This window comes from Anabas testudineus, chromosome 16, assembly GCF_900324465.2.
Source record: "Anabas testudineus chromosome 16, fAnaTes1.2, whole genome shotgun sequence".
NCBI classification, from domain to species: domain Eukaryota; kingdom Metazoa; phylum Chordata; class Actinopteri; order Anabantiformes; family Anabantidae; genus Anabas; species Anabas testudineus.
In genome coordinates this window covers 4,650,090-4,665,588 of record NC_046625.1, presented here as the reverse complement: position 1 = coordinate 4,665,588, position 15,499 = coordinate 4,650,090, and the positions used below count along the sequence as shown (strand labels likewise).

The 15,499-nt window shown below is 42.6% G+C and overlaps 1 protein-coding gene across 2 annotated transcripts in view; it reads right to left on the bottom strand.

Moving 5' to 3' along the window:
* Positions 1 to 15,499, bottom strand: part of LOC113169758 (raftlin) — a 79,678-nt gene that overhangs the window by 59,831 nt on the left and 4,348 nt on the right. For both annotated transcript variants that reach the window (XM_026371434.1, XM_026371435.1), the window contains exon 2: positions 8,281 to 8,464. In XM_026371434.1, coding sequence (XP_026227219.1) covers positions 8,281 to 8,428 — 148 coding nt within the window. In that variant the 5' untranslated portion in view covers positions 8,429 to 8,464. The remainder of the gene's footprint in view (positions 1 to 8,280; positions 8,465 to 15,499) is intronic.

Sequence of the window (15,499 nt, the reverse complement as noted above, 5' to 3'; positions counted from 1 at the left end):
CCTCCAGATGGGGACCCTGCTGAGCAACAGGTGGCCTTTCTTTATAAAAACATGCATCCCACTACTGTCATTTGAATCCATGGAAACAATGCTGGACCCAAAGAGCCACACACCCGTGTGAAATATGAGATGGATGTGTAATTATGACAGAGCGAGTGTACGTGTGCGATATCTATTTCATAATTAACCACCTACTGTGCCTCTGTGACACCTGCCTCTGTCTTTTGTGTATGATTATAACAATAAACCGACAAAAGAGATGCACCTAGTTATTGCACACAAATGGCTCCATCACATTTTCACAGTTCAGAAAGTTCAAGCCGTCATGTATGTGTGAAACAAAGCAAAAGCAGCGCCTACAAATGAGTGAATGATGGTTAAAGGATACCTTCCTCATTAGGTTTGATTTTTAATTTCAGGAATTTAAAGGGGTATAATTAGAGGCCCATTTTAATTTGTCTGAGAAGATTATCTCAGTTGTGCTTGCTGTAAATTATGATTTGCCACCTTATTCTAAGAAGAAATATAACCTTTGGTGGAATGTGGATATAAAACCCAAATCTCCACAGTTTCCTTTTGATAATACTGTTATTTTTTTCTTTTTATTCTTTCACAACTGCATATGAGGCAGGTGACCAATGCACTTTAATTCCACAGCACGTGATAGCGTCTGCAGTGTGTTTACACATATCATCATGCAGTATAAACGCTACCTAATCAGGGTGCTATCACCCATCGTCACAGAAAAATAGAGAATTATCCGTCCACACTCCATCTGAGGAGTGTGAACTTTGATTGCTTCTCCCTCGTCTCTCCCTCATGACTGCAAATTCACCACACCGACAAATCACTCTGCATCCCACGTGGGTGTGCAATCAAACTGTAACATGCACACAAATCGACCCCAATCAGCACCCTATTTTTGAATGCCACCCCTTGATGTGATGGGTTCAAGACAAAAGCAGGTTTGATGTGGCTCCATTCCCGTTTGACAATGGCTTCAGGAAAATTGTAAGTCCATACTGGCAAGAATGAAATCACATTAAAGGTCTGCAAGGCCACTGTATACACAGCTGGTTGATGCATGGCTCAAGGTGCTGTCTGAAGATGCTGTTCTCATAAGTGGAGTCTCAGAAAATCTGCAAACACTCTCCATGAATTTCTCACCCTATTTGTCAAATTCACTTAAAGAAAACATCTGTTTTTTTCACATACGCTGTTGATGCTGTGAAGTCCTATAAGCTTCACTGAGAAGCTCATTTATACTTGTGCCAATTAATTCTACCAGAGGGAAACTGTAAAATATACTTAAGAAAAATATCTAGTTTCCAACTCCTAACATATCCACTGAGAGGGTTTTAAACAACTTCAGTCGGTCTGTACGTCTCAGCTGGAGCTGGTTAATTTGAGTGGGAATAGATTTGGCACATGGAGAAAGACAAAAACTGCAAAAGGACTGTTTGGATATGTCTAAATCACTGCTTTGTGGTCTCTCAGCTATGCAGCACATCCAATGCTCACAGAAGCCAAAGTGTTAAAGGAAATGCAAGTTTATTTAATGAAAGATGATTATTGTGCTATCTCAGTAGGCAACATGCAACAGATGCTGTATTCTTTGATGCAGTGTTTCTTAATCACAACTCTATTCCAAATGTAAATATGCAAATGTGTTGTCCCTACTGAGGACACCACATGCAAAGCTAACGAACTCTTTGCATGGACCTCAAAAACATTTCACATTGATAGCAGCTATGCAAAAGTGTATGTCATCCGAAGCTGCCGTGTTTGCTGATGACAGAGAGATTTTAGCTTTTTCAGCACCTGCTGAATTTCAGGCAGCGACATGTTTCCCAAAATGAATTCATGGCTGTTACGAACGTGCTAACTTACGACCCAGATGCAGAAACAGAAGGGAGACAGGATACAATTAAACAGGTTTATTTAAACAAGGCCAAATAGAATAAACACAGAGCAGGGAGGCAATGCAAGCAACAACTCTAAAAAAAACCCCAGCAGGGGGCTGGAAATAACAATAGACTAGAGAACAAAAACAAACCCTGAGATTTGGGAAAACCTAATAACAGAAAACGCTGCAAACGTAGGAACTAACAATTTCTAATAGAGCTAACGACTAACAAATAAACTAGCAAGGAAAATAGAAAGGCCGACTAACAGACTAACTACACTAACACTGTACTTACGAGACCGAGGATAACAAAGCTAAAAAAGGCAAGTGGAGGAAACGAGGCAGACAGACGAGGCAGACAGGTGACACACTAGCAAAGACAAACTTAAATACAAAGACAGCAATGACAGAACACAAAACACCTGCTAAAAACAACTCTCCACAGAGTTTCACACACTAGACGAGCAGTTTATAAGGCAGCTGGGAATTCTGTTATTATTATTATTCACAGCATCTTCTCAAGAAAAAGTCTGGAAATGCTGACAGTAGGCATTGTAATATTATTGTGCAAATACCCGCTGCTGTGAGAAAACTCATATCTCAGATCCTGATGATTGTTTGTATTCACTCCAGTTCAGTGATCACATGGTTTCTTTATAGGCTGCGAGAAATTGTCTGACCTCTCGAGCTCATAAAATCATTTCACAACCCCTCGAGGAATGTCAAGTATGCGTTTGCCTAAAGCTAAAATCGAGCCTGTTTATACATCAGGTCACCAAATAATGGTAAAATCTGATGTTGCACACGTGAACTGCATGTTAGATACATTTACAGTGCATGTGCTGTACATATATAAACGTTTGCCCACTAACTCACATGAAATCTGATGGTGAATCCAAAACCGTATTTAGCTTTGATAACATGCTATAACTGCACACTTTGCAGAAAGGCTGAGGTCAGTTCCTGCATGTTCTGCTTGTGTTTGCCTCACAGGCGTTTTAGGCAAGTGTCTAACAATAGATGTGACCATGTGAAAGATCATCTGTTTCTATCCACACACATAAATACATTTGTTCCTCTCTGGGAGGTGCTATCAGGGCCAGGCTGAAGGCCGGCGGAGGTGTTTTGTTAAATTTAGATTGTTTGCTCCTCTGCTGTGGAGACCCTGATTGCTTTTCAACACAATCAATACTGGCATATTGGATCTGAGTGAGAGGGTAGTAAGAGCCAATAAAGCTGTGAGGGGGCGCTCCGGCGTATTGTCTGTCAAGCAGGCTGGAAAACAGCAGAGGCCGCGTCAGAAGAGGCAACGCACAGCCAGCATGGATAAAACACAGCGGTGGATAAACACACCTAAACACAAGACCAACAGGCAGAGATCCGGAGACACAGGTTCTGAGACTATATAGACATGTAATCCACCCACACTGTGTACGTACACACATCCAGACTGCCACACGCAGTCTGTATCTTGGTGTCTGTCTTTCTTCCCTCATTTCCTCTCCCTCTTACACTCACTTACTCATCTAATGACGCACACAGGTTGCCCTCCCACATGCAGAATGTGAATGTCAAAAATAAAACCTCAGGATGTGTTATTTTTCTGACGGTTGATAACAAAGTCACTTCGAAAGTGCAATGAAGAAAAGAAAACCAAATGAACTGTATTAAAATACAGGTGGCCTGAACATTTAGCAAACTTAGAAATGTTCCTGAGTTTCACTGCTGCATGCCAGCTGGTTGTTTGTTTGTTTGTTTGTTTGTTTTGCTTCTCGTGTTCTTCCACGGCCTCCTGACCCTCAATCTTATATTCCTAACATCTCATCTTACACAACAAGAACCGGCATCCAGCTGAGAAACCTGTAACACACCCGCCGTGCAGGCCTGAACAACCTGAATCAAATCATGAGGAGAATATTTCTCTGAGCGAGGGAAATTGCATTTGCTGCAACACCATATACACACACACACACACACACACACACACACACACACACACACACACACACACACACACACATACCCGTGTATTGGAAACTGAGTTCAGTTAACTGCAATAACAAAGCCTTCAGACACAGGAAATAGTCTGCACAGAATATGAAGCATTACAAGGAAAGCTAATCTTAAACATACTGCTGAGCGAGAGGCAGGGAGTGAGGGAGTGAGGGAGGGAGGGAGGGAGGGAGGGAGAAAGAGGAAGGAACTGAGCAGAAATGTACGTTTCCTGTTGCCGAAAACTTTGTCAGCAGTTGCAGCCGTTTGAAGCTTAACGAATGGAACCTGCTGAGCTCTGGTTCTGTCACATGCCTAAAGTGCTGTTCTGACATCTTTGTCTCAGCAAACGATGGCTTGGCATTTTGCTGCCTGAGTGGCTCAAAACAATGCAAGAAGCACCTACTTTGTATGCCGCTGGCTGTGGATGGTGGAGGCGCTCAGTGTGCAGTGACAGGCCGCCTCTAAAGGATGCAAGAGTTATTAATTCAGTATTTTCCAGTACAATAAAACCACTTGCCCCTTTTGATTTCTCAGACCATCAGAAACAAATTTTCCTTTAGATTCACTTCAACCAGCATCTAATTTCCAATCGTGTTTTGTTTTGAACAGCTCAGCCACACCCTGGGCAGCGGCAATATAATGGAAATGTAATGTAAAAACCAGATGACCGTGAATTCAGTCTTCAATGTCATTCTCCCCTTCAATAACTGCGATTCAATTCCACCTCTCAAGCTGTGGAGCCAGGGGATAAACCCTGGCTCCCCCGCCATGCGAGGAATAATCTTTGCACGGAAAGCCACTCCGGTGCGCAGCGTTCCTGCTGACCTCTCCTGCGGCTCCGTCTTATATCTGAGTGGAGTGATGTGGAGAAAGGCTGCTCCTGCGTGTCACTCACCTGCCGCCACTGCTACAGCTCACATTAACAAGGGGACTCAGGGCTCTGGGGGTTTTGCATATAAATGATGTGTCTGGTTCCCCAGATGATATCAAAAGGTGTGTGTGTGTGTCTAGGCTCGTGTGTTTGTGTGTGTGTGTCAAGCTTTGATTTCAATGGCAACATCTTTATATTTCCAGCATAGCCAGCCTGTCTGCCAAGAACACACAACATTTTGAGCATGTTTTTCTTCCGGACATTTTTAACATTTCAAAATAACGTTTTGGGAAATACGATTCGTGCCGGGCATCCTTGAATCTGTATAATGTGTGTGTGTGTGTGTGTGTGTGAGTGTTTTCTATAAAAATGGCTTCTTTTCACACCATCTAACACAGCAACTGCGACACGCTTCCTCTGTTCCCCGTGGGGTCATGATCTCAATATCAAACACACTCTTTGTTTTGTTTTTGTACAGCTCTTTCAGGGGTGAATGAATGGTAGCAGAGTGACTATGGAGCTGGGTGCATTCTCCAAAATGACACAGCGACATGAGGCAACAGCTCATCGGTGAGTTGATGCTGATATTTAGTGCAGAGGAGGTTTATTACGTACAGCTTTCATCCAATTTACTCCTTTCCTTTCATCACTGTTTCTGCCGTGAAAGGTATTATTTTTATACATTTCGTGGCTGGTTAGTAGCCTGCGGGGCCATTGTGGCGGCAGTTGCAAAGAGCTATGATCTAACACTGTGGCAAGAAATTATTACAAACATTATTCACAGTGCAGGAGTTAGAGTGAAGTGAACTCAACAACATGAGGCCATACTGTGTTTGCCAAGAACAGCAGGGAAACTAAAAGGCAGCCTTAATTTTGGCCTCAATTTAATATGCTGATGCAGAACATATTCCTGCCTCTGCTACATATTTTTTAAGGACAGATTTCCTCTTATTGTGCAAAACTGCAGCCGTGTAACTGTGTTTGATAGAGATCCAGGATTATTAAAACATGCTGGATGCTTTTTCATACTGTGCTGAGACAAACTGCAAAGTAGTTGATAAGTTAATCATATTGTATTTCTTGTTCTGGCAAAATATAATATTTGTGTTTCAATGGTATAAGAAGTTGTGGGAGCTGTATTGTGATCATACTGTAACAGGTAATTCCAGGTTGGGGATAAAGCAGACAATGAGGTGCAAGCAAGATAAATAAGGTGCTCTGGTGAGTGCGCACTTAAAAATATGTGTACTGTCTTAAATACTGTAAATCAGTAAATATTAGTAGCCATTAGTACCTATTTTTATATTCATAATCTTCGAAAATGCCAGATACATGAGTTATTACCTACGCTTAGGAGGCTGGTATAAAGGTAATTACATCCATCAATAACACACTGACCCTACAACCTAAAAATCTGCTGATGCTGTGAAATGATTCAGCTGCTGGGGTTGAACTCACAGACTCAGATTTCTCAAACTTATTGTGCTCCTATGGGAAACGCACACAGAGAAACATAGAGAGAGGCGTACTGACAGTGACAGAGAGACAGACTAAGAGAAAACTGATTACAGTAAGTAGCAACCCCCACCATTATAGAAAATACTTGAAGATAATAATGTGGCCATGAGCCAAAGACGCACACACTAACACACAATCCAACAAAAGGGAGACACCCATCCAGCACCGGCTTCCCCTCCCAGTCACGCCCACATGACAGCTCTCAGACAAGGGAGGATGGAAAAGCCCGTCTGGCCCCCAGATGCCCACAGTCCCCAGCTCCTTCATCCATCCAGTCCAGTCAGCCAGACAAAATAATGGAGACTAATCAAATGTCAGGGCGAACACGCTGCACACTACATCTCCTGGATTCCTGTAGCCAACCCCCACTTCTCCATCGCTGCCCTCTCCCATTATCATTTCAGCTCTAACTGTCATGAGCAGATATATCTGACTCCTCCCTGGTAAAGTGTGTACACACACACAAACACACACACAGAATATTTCCTGAGCACATTCATTTCCCGTTTTCTCACCTTTGCCTTTCTGAACTCCATTGTGTACCTAACCCTGGTCTAATCCCAATTCTATGCCTAATGTCAAACTAACCTTGAGCTTAACCCCAGTGCGGATGTCGGTGTTCTGAGCAGCTATTGGCTGCAGATGACAGATGTTGTCTAATAATTAGATTATAATCAGTGAAAGCCTTATTATTTTGTCATTTATATACTTTAAGTAGGTTACCTTACTAATAGTCTAAGAATGCAATTGGATTACCCTGACTCTGACTCTAGCTTCAGTCTGGTTTTCTGATTCTGTGTGCAATCTGCAAAATGTCCTGGGAGTGAACTGGAAGCAGAGCAGTGTCTTTGAAAAATGAGTGGTGTTCCTGACTGGGGAGGAAAAGAAAGTGGCTCGACTTTCTTGGTGCATTAGCAAAATGACTTTCCTGTTAAAACTATTAGAAGATGCAGCTTGTTGTGGTAAGGTGCTCACGCTTAAACTGGATATTCCAGGTAATTTGTGTCTCATTAGACATGTAGAAGCTTGTAAATCTTATTCAGTCTGGCTTTTCTAACTATTACAGTTTATTTGAAAGTCCGGCCCACTTCAGGAAAAAAACATCTGCCTTTGTAGTTTTACGTACAATGCAATACAAACACATATTCTCCACCACGCACATTAACACAAATGCACACATCTACCAGCTTTTTCTGTGTATCGTTGTCCTGTTTTTATTGAGGATTGTTTTTCTTTTTAATATTTTAATACACAGCACAGGGAATCTCTTTTACTGTCTGCAATATTTTCACAGGTAACGTTTTTACAGTTCACCACGTGGGTGCAGAGCCGGTCAGTATCTCACCTGCTGAAACGCACTGAATCCACCTGAAAATTAGTTTTGGAAACAACTTGTGACCTTGAACAAAACAATTATCTATGCAGCAGGCTGCACTTTACACGGTTTGCGTTCCCTTGTAGCAGGCTGGAAACAGTGCCATGCATAATTGATGGCCGTCAGCAGGATATTTGGTGTGGATTGGGCTGGAAAATTCTATATCATTAGCACAACATGAAAGGATGACTGACTGATTTTCAAAAAAGAAATTTAAATGGCTGCTGCTATACAGGGAGCAAGCACTAATTAGCACTCTATCATTAAAATCCTGATGAAAATTATAGCTGGTGTGGCTTAATTTCTTTTACGATTTCTGCATCTGAACCCTTATACTGGGAATATGCAGGTATGATGGCACTTTCAGAAGGGAGGGAGATGGATTAATCACACAGGAGGTAGCATTAGTCAGTAAAATACTGCACGCAGTGCACATCAACTCTTTGCAAAAGCTGTGATTTGCCACCTTCTCATGCTGAGGTGCAATATGATGCAGCAAAATCCCAAATGCCTCGAGCTATTCATATAATTTCCAAGGTACACATGGGAGAGGCAATCATTTCCACAACACTGTATCTGCAAAAGCAAGCAGATGAGTAGAAATTCAAGTCTTACCATCTTTTCCAATTAGGAAGTCAAGGTAGCGGTAGGTGTAGGCCACGCCCACCTTCGTCTCTACTTGTGGTCTCTTCAGGGTGGAGTAAATCTTCCCCGGACTGTTGTCCTCTGACGTCGGCTTCATTTTGCGCAGCCCGCAGCCCATGGCTCCACAGTCTGTCAGTGACTCAGTGCACAGACCCTGTCAACCAGACAGAACAGACAGAGACAGAGTTTCATTGTCACATCGTGAGGATGTACATAAGTATTTAGTGTCATGTATGAAATTTTACATAAAATGGCCACAGTACAAGTTAAGTATATTTACGTTTATCTAAGTATACATTTTGCATGTACAGGATGTACAGACATTATTCCCATGCAAACTCAGCTAGATAAGTGTCTGTAAATTATTAAATAAATGCTACTAAATAATCTTGATTCTTCACAGGCTCCTTCTCCCTTGTTCCCAGGGAGACCAAATTAACAGAGACAACTGTGGATGAAGAGGAGGTCTTAAAGAGCCGACACTACGGACGCTCTCTCACCTCCAAATGGTTTGTGACAGCACCACTGCCTCTCTCCAGTGGCTGCATCTGGAGCAGGTGACATCCTATTGTGTGGCACTGATTAAACTTACGGATGGATGGATAGAGAGATGGAGGGGAATATGGTGGCGTTGCTGCCCTCCCCTCCCCTTCCACCTTGGCTGATGAGGAACCCTCTCTATTATGCTCTCTTCTAATTACAGAACGTTGCAGGGCCTTGGCCGGAGACAACGAATTTGAGCTGGCTGCCGCTTAAGAGACGACAGGACAGGAAGTTAGGAAGGGCAGGTGGGTTGGGATGTGGGAAAGTGTGGGAGGCGAAATAGGAAATGAGCAGATGTGGGCTCTGTTAATGAGGTGAACGGCAAGAATGGAAAAGGTGAGAATCAATCAAGGGAGAAAGAGGAAAGGGGGCGGCTGGGTTGGAGATTGTTCATCAGAAAAGGGGGGTAGGGGGGGCATCGGTTGATGCATGGAAAATAAAGTCTGGGGAGAAAAAGAGCATGTAATTAGAGTCAGTTGAATAGAAAAGAATGAGAGATGAAGCAGCAGATTCATTATGGTTGTCATGAAAGCCAGTGTTTCCAATGGCACTTACATGAATGTCATTGTTGGGCTTTATGAATCCCAACGTGCATCACAGTCATATCTTTACAAGCTTCATAACAGCTCCCAGAAATGGACCACAGGCTGATGGACCGGTGATTAACACCAGAACGCACTGAGCCCTGCATGCTGTAAGCCTCTTGGTTTGTGTGTTTAAAGCTTCACAAGCCTTCTAAATAGTCGGTACACGTTGAAAATATGCAGAGGAGTTGAGTGTTTGCCTCTCAGCACGTGCCAAGTGGGACTGATGTCTTGCTTCCGTTTTCAAGAACAAAAAGCCAAACACAATCTGAGGAAGCTGGCTTAAACAAAGTCCTTAAAAGTGCTTCAGCCCCCCCTTAAATTGTCACTGTGGTGCACTGTGCTGCAGTTCACTACACAGCATCACAAATGGCTCCATCATCAAAGAAACCAGCGTAAGAAAGAAAAAATCTGGAATTTTCCAACTCTTAGATTTCTGCTGTTGCCTACAGTTACTTGTAAATAGCTTTTATCATTTCTCCCCCTACCCTGGAGAGAGAGGGAACAACAAGAGGGAAACGCGGCTCTGTCATGTAGTCTACAAGAGATGGAGAAGAGGTAGTCAGAACAATAGGACGGAAGAGTTTGAGGGAGGGGTGTGGAAAGAAATCAAAGCGAACGAGAAAAAAAAATGGCGACGCTTGTGTTTGCATAGCTCCTTGAGGCCTTAGAGGAGGCGATATGAGGCGAAGGCGAACAGCAGTATTTTTAGCAACTGAACTGACTGAAACTGAAATGTGATGTTTATGATTTTTTTGTGTCAGTATTTCTTGCCTCGAACCTCTCCTCTGGGGCGGGAGCTCCGGGCAATAGCAGCCCCCTCCCACACACTCAAACACACACATACTGCCTCAGCCTCTCTGAACCCTCTTCTTTCTTTCTAAATTGACAGGATGGGAGTCAGGGATGTTTGACACGGTAGGCAGACACTGGGTAGCTATGGAAAAACAGGAAGAGGGCCATTGATTTCCCTTTTGCTGAATTAGCAACGATCCTCTGGCCATTTTGCTCTATCTTTTGTCTTTTGCTAATGGCATTTTGAGGATTTATTTGATAAGAGGTTTTATTTGCAAAGATTCCGTCCTCATAAACCAGGATTGATGTTCAGAAGCTTTGTTATAATTGGAAGGCACTTAACTTTGGCCCTCGTACCAAAAACAGCACTGAGTGTGTGGAAGACAACATTATGATGTTTGGCTGTTGTTGTGGTGTTTTGTTTCAGACTTTGTTCATTTCGTCTGTGCTCTAATTGATCAGTGGGGTCATGCATTATTGCTTCTCCAGGGATCTGGCCCTAATATTGAAGCTAAAATCATTGATTCAGCCACTACAACCTGAACAAGACAAATCATCTTCTCAAGTTATTATAAATGCTGGGCTGCGAAACAGTCACTGACATGTCCAGAAGACATGGGTCAACATAAGACAACATTTATTTGTGTTTTCAGGGTCTGGTGGTCTCTTTCAACTCCATCCATCCATCCATCTGTCCATTATCCTAACTCTCAAAGGTCGAAGAGCACTGGAGCCTATACCAACCGACACCAGGCGAGAGGCAGGGCAAACCCAGGACAGGTCGCCAGTCTATCAATGGGTTAATATATGGAGACTAGTCACCAATTAACCTGCATTTTTTTTTTTTTTTTTTGTGAGCGGAACCTGGAGTACCCAGAGAAAACCAACAGATACAGGGAGAACAGTTAAAGTCCTCACAGAATCGACCGGGCTGGCTAAGAATCAGAATCAGATTCATAAAGTATGTCTGCACATACAAGGAGTTGGACTCCAGTCGAGGTTCTCAACATACTTACACACAGAAGCAATAGCCATGACAAGGAAGGTTAATCTGACAACAGGTATTGTACAGATAGTGTACAGTTGATTCACGATGATTTAGCAAAATGATGTGCCTGTAAAGCCAAAAATGCCTTAAAGAGCTACAGACTCGGGTCATATTGTGTGTGGGTTTGTCACTACTAACGACACACTTTACATTATGCAGCAATCTCATCCACTGTTCATATAAAACTAGCGCAGCTTTAAATTGGACTGTTGCTCTAATGAGAAATTAAAACCTTACAGTCATGTCTTTTTACAGTACAAACATCACAGCAGCAGCAACACGCAGGAATCACACTGAATGATTTTCCTTAATGCCGTCTGACTGAAATCTCTCCCATATTGCACGACCATGTTACAAGGCTTTGATAGCAACATTGCTGAGATCAAACCCAGCAGCATGGGAAGCTTCAGAGTGGATTAATGGTGGAAGACGTTAATTAGGACACTGTGTTCTTCTGTTCTCCTCCATGTAGTCTCCCTTTTAAGCCTGCTCCCTTCCTCTTTCCCTCTCCCTCTCTTGTGCTTTATCTCCCTCACCCTCATTGTCTTTTTCTGACTTCTGATCTTCTTAATCTGACAAGGAAAGTGGAGCACTAGGCTGCATTCTGTGGTGGGAACTGCGGGTCCGGCATGATCCACAGTCGATTGTGAGGAGTAGAGTCAAGGGCTCTGCAAGGCGGAGTAGTTACAGAGACCATCAGATGAATGAGAGGACAAGTGTAACCCCATAGATGAAAAACAACAGCAGTGGTTATTGGCTGAAAAGCTTCAAATGACCCGTGTTTGAGAAGCAATCTCCCGTGGTCATGTCCTCTTGAGAAAACTGCCATTCGTTGAAAGGGTATGTGCAGAAGTCCAGACACAAAGTTGAATATATGGCAAAAAATGGGGAGCTGGATCAGTGGTTTTATAAAGTCTGCAGCTTAAACACAAAAGGCTGCAGTTCACTTTTTTCGTCTACTGTCATCATTTTGTTTTGTTTTATTCATAACAGTGATTTTTTACTAACTTTTGCCTTAATATTCCCCATCTGTTGTTCAGTTCCTTTTTTCAGAATAAGGAAAAATACATCATCCCTTTGTGGTCTTATGAATTTTATAGTCAAACTTGAGTCATGTGAACAGACAAGTGTCTCAGTGTTGGACTGTTTTGGTGACTGGCAGAGCTACGTACATAGACCCAAGTGGGGAAGTCAAATTCTGGACATTGACAGCAGTTACTTTTTGCTTATGTGTGCATTTATGTTCTCTGATAGTTCCTTCTGAAATATATACAGCTAGAAATGAGACCTAAATGTGTAGATTTGGTAGCGTTGATGGTGTCGGTGTGACGCTGCAGTGTGTTGCTCACCTTTTATCGGGGACAAGTAGGACACGCTTACAACACATTTTTGTTTCATCTGGTGAATCAGGGAAAATCCCCACACTCGTGTGCTGACACGGTGTTGCCATGGTTACCAAGTTACCTTCCATAAATATGGGTTATACATTTAGCAGTAGCTTAATGTTTGTATTTGTGCTAAAATCGCAGTTGGTGTCATAATATCCTGTGGTTGGCCTACATAGCTTTTACATCACAAATGAATCAGTCTAGAGTTTGCTTGAAATCAAACCACAGCTTTCTGAAGCTTTATCTAAAGGAACTATTGGAAAAACTCACCAAAGCGTGATTGACGTGAACACACACAACACAGAAAGTTACCTAAATATAACCACAGAGCTGCAAAAGCAGAAAATGCCATGAGTTACTTTTACAGAACAGGCACTTACAACAAACCAATTCTGAGGAAAGGTCACAGGACACTAAACCAATGTGTCAAATAGCTGTATGTCTGGTCAAGTTTCTGTCCTTCAGCCTTCTCTCTCTCTCTCTTCTGCTTCAAAGTGTTAATGCACTCTTTTGGGAAATTCCAGTCTCTTCCCTTCTTCCTTCCTTCTGTTCTTACCACCTTAAATCCTCAATTAAGTGGGACAACTGAGAGGATGGAAAAAAATGGGGGAACCCGAGAGAAAAGAGGGATAGAACAACAATGGGCACTGAGGCAGGATGTTAATGCTGTAACCTTTAGTGATTGCACACTGTAACATGTACAGTATGTGAGAGTGGGGCATACACTGTGTGGTGGAGATACACTGTACATGCCATTTACAACTCATTTGAAGGTATACTCCACCAAAAACCTGCAATATTTTGGCAGATTGTGGTAAAAATTTCAGCCTCTAGACCACGCTGAGCATACAAATGAACAGGGGCGAAGTGGTTTGTGCTGCACGAGTGGCTTGGAAAGCTTCTACAGATGCTTTTACACTTCTTCTCCCCGTGAAACTGGATTGCTGCTGGAATCCATCAACTGCTGTGAATCTGAGCTGACTGCATCTGTCATCTCCCATAACAGAGCAAACTACAAACTTTCCACATCCACCATTTAACATGCAGGCGATGTTGAAAATGAAGCACAAGCATTAGTTCAGGCAGAGCACTTAAGTTGCACTTGCGCTGCTTGGATTCATCGGGGGCTCCCTCTGCAGCACAGACTTTTCCACCAAATCTAACTTTATAACCATTTGCTATGAATGGTCAGTTCCTTGATGTAAGCATTTCAGACTGAGGAGCTTTTTAGTGGAGTGTTTCTTTGAATATCTACTATATGTGATAACAATTAGAAGGGTTGAGCTGCAGCAGGGTGCTGCTTGCTTTTTTACATTCTTAGTTAATTATAATGAGAAATGCATTATTTTCATTGCTATACCCCACTTCCAAGTCTCAGCATGCCATGAATCAAAATCAGCAACTGTTTAAAGGTTCGGAGGGAGGATTTCTTACATCCTCTAGGAATGGAGAGTTGAAGAGATTGCAGAGCTTTTAAATTCTGAACCCTGAACCATCAGTGAAGTTTTAGCAGATGGAGGTGAAAGAGGAGGTGAAATATCTGTTGTAACATGTGGACAGAGGATTGATACAGTATGACTTTAGAAGAGAGTGTTGATGACTTTCCTGTCTCCTACAAATTACATTTCTATGCAACTAAGCTGCAGATATGATTGTGTTTTTGTACCAAATGTAACATTATTATAGTTATGTTGTGATGAAAGCTGTTTTTTTAATAAGCAAAGCACATTTATAATCAAAAGCAAGGAGATGGTTGGGGTCGATGGAGAGATTTGAATGTGCTGGAGACCTGAGTTTAAATAACCTGCACTGATACTGTAACCAAGCTGCAAATGAATCTTAAAAATGATCCTTTCAAATGTTAATACCAGGTTCTGTCGTGGATGCAAATGTGTCCTAAAATGTGAAAGATGGATTCAAAAGCCAGTGGCACAGAGGTCAGCCCACATATCACTTAAGTTGTCTTTTGGTAAAATGTTTTGTATAAAAGCAGTAAATAGTAAGTGAGTGCATGCATTATAATATCATTGGCCCCTGAAACGTTTCTGCAGTGGAGACACTAAAGAAAAGCTTCCAATTAGACACATTTTAGAGATATCTCGACATCTAAACCCTTATTGTTCTCCCAACAAGGACAGCATGGGTGCCAAAGGTGGAATTGCTTTTTCAATTCACTGAATTTTTTATATTTGCTTAGAATGCCCAAGGACGATACCTAATGGCAAGCACACAAGAGGAAAAAAATGGAAGATGCGTGGTGAGAGCGAGGCAGAGAGAACCGGCGAGTTAACAATAGTGTCTGTCTGAGATACTCTGTCGCTTCAAGGTTCTGGGTGGCTCCGCGGCTCGCCACGTCCTCGGACAGGCTTACTTCTGTGCGGTCTCAAGGTCCAGTTGTAGTCTGTCCACGCACACACACACACATCCATTGACGGGAGCTATTGCCATGGGAACCAACCCCTCTATGACTATTCCCTTCTCCGGAGAATAATAGGCACCAATCTTCCTCAACCTCTCTCTCTCTCTCTCTTTCATTGTCAGCTTCTTCCTTTCTTCTCTTTTTCGGTTGCTGTAAGCCTCCTATTCCTCTTCATCACCAGGACTGGCTCCCTGTGTCCTATCCTCCTCCTCTTTCCTCTCCTCCATGTCCAGAAGCAATCACTCATCTCCTCCTCTTCCCCTCCTCTGCATGTCTTTGACAGTCATGGGTTTGATTTGTTATGCATAATCTATCCAAGCTCGGGATTTGTACGGTTCTTTCTGTGTTCTCACAATTAAAAAGCAAAACATTATCTGCACAAACACTATGCTGGTTGTTTTCAGCTTGTAAC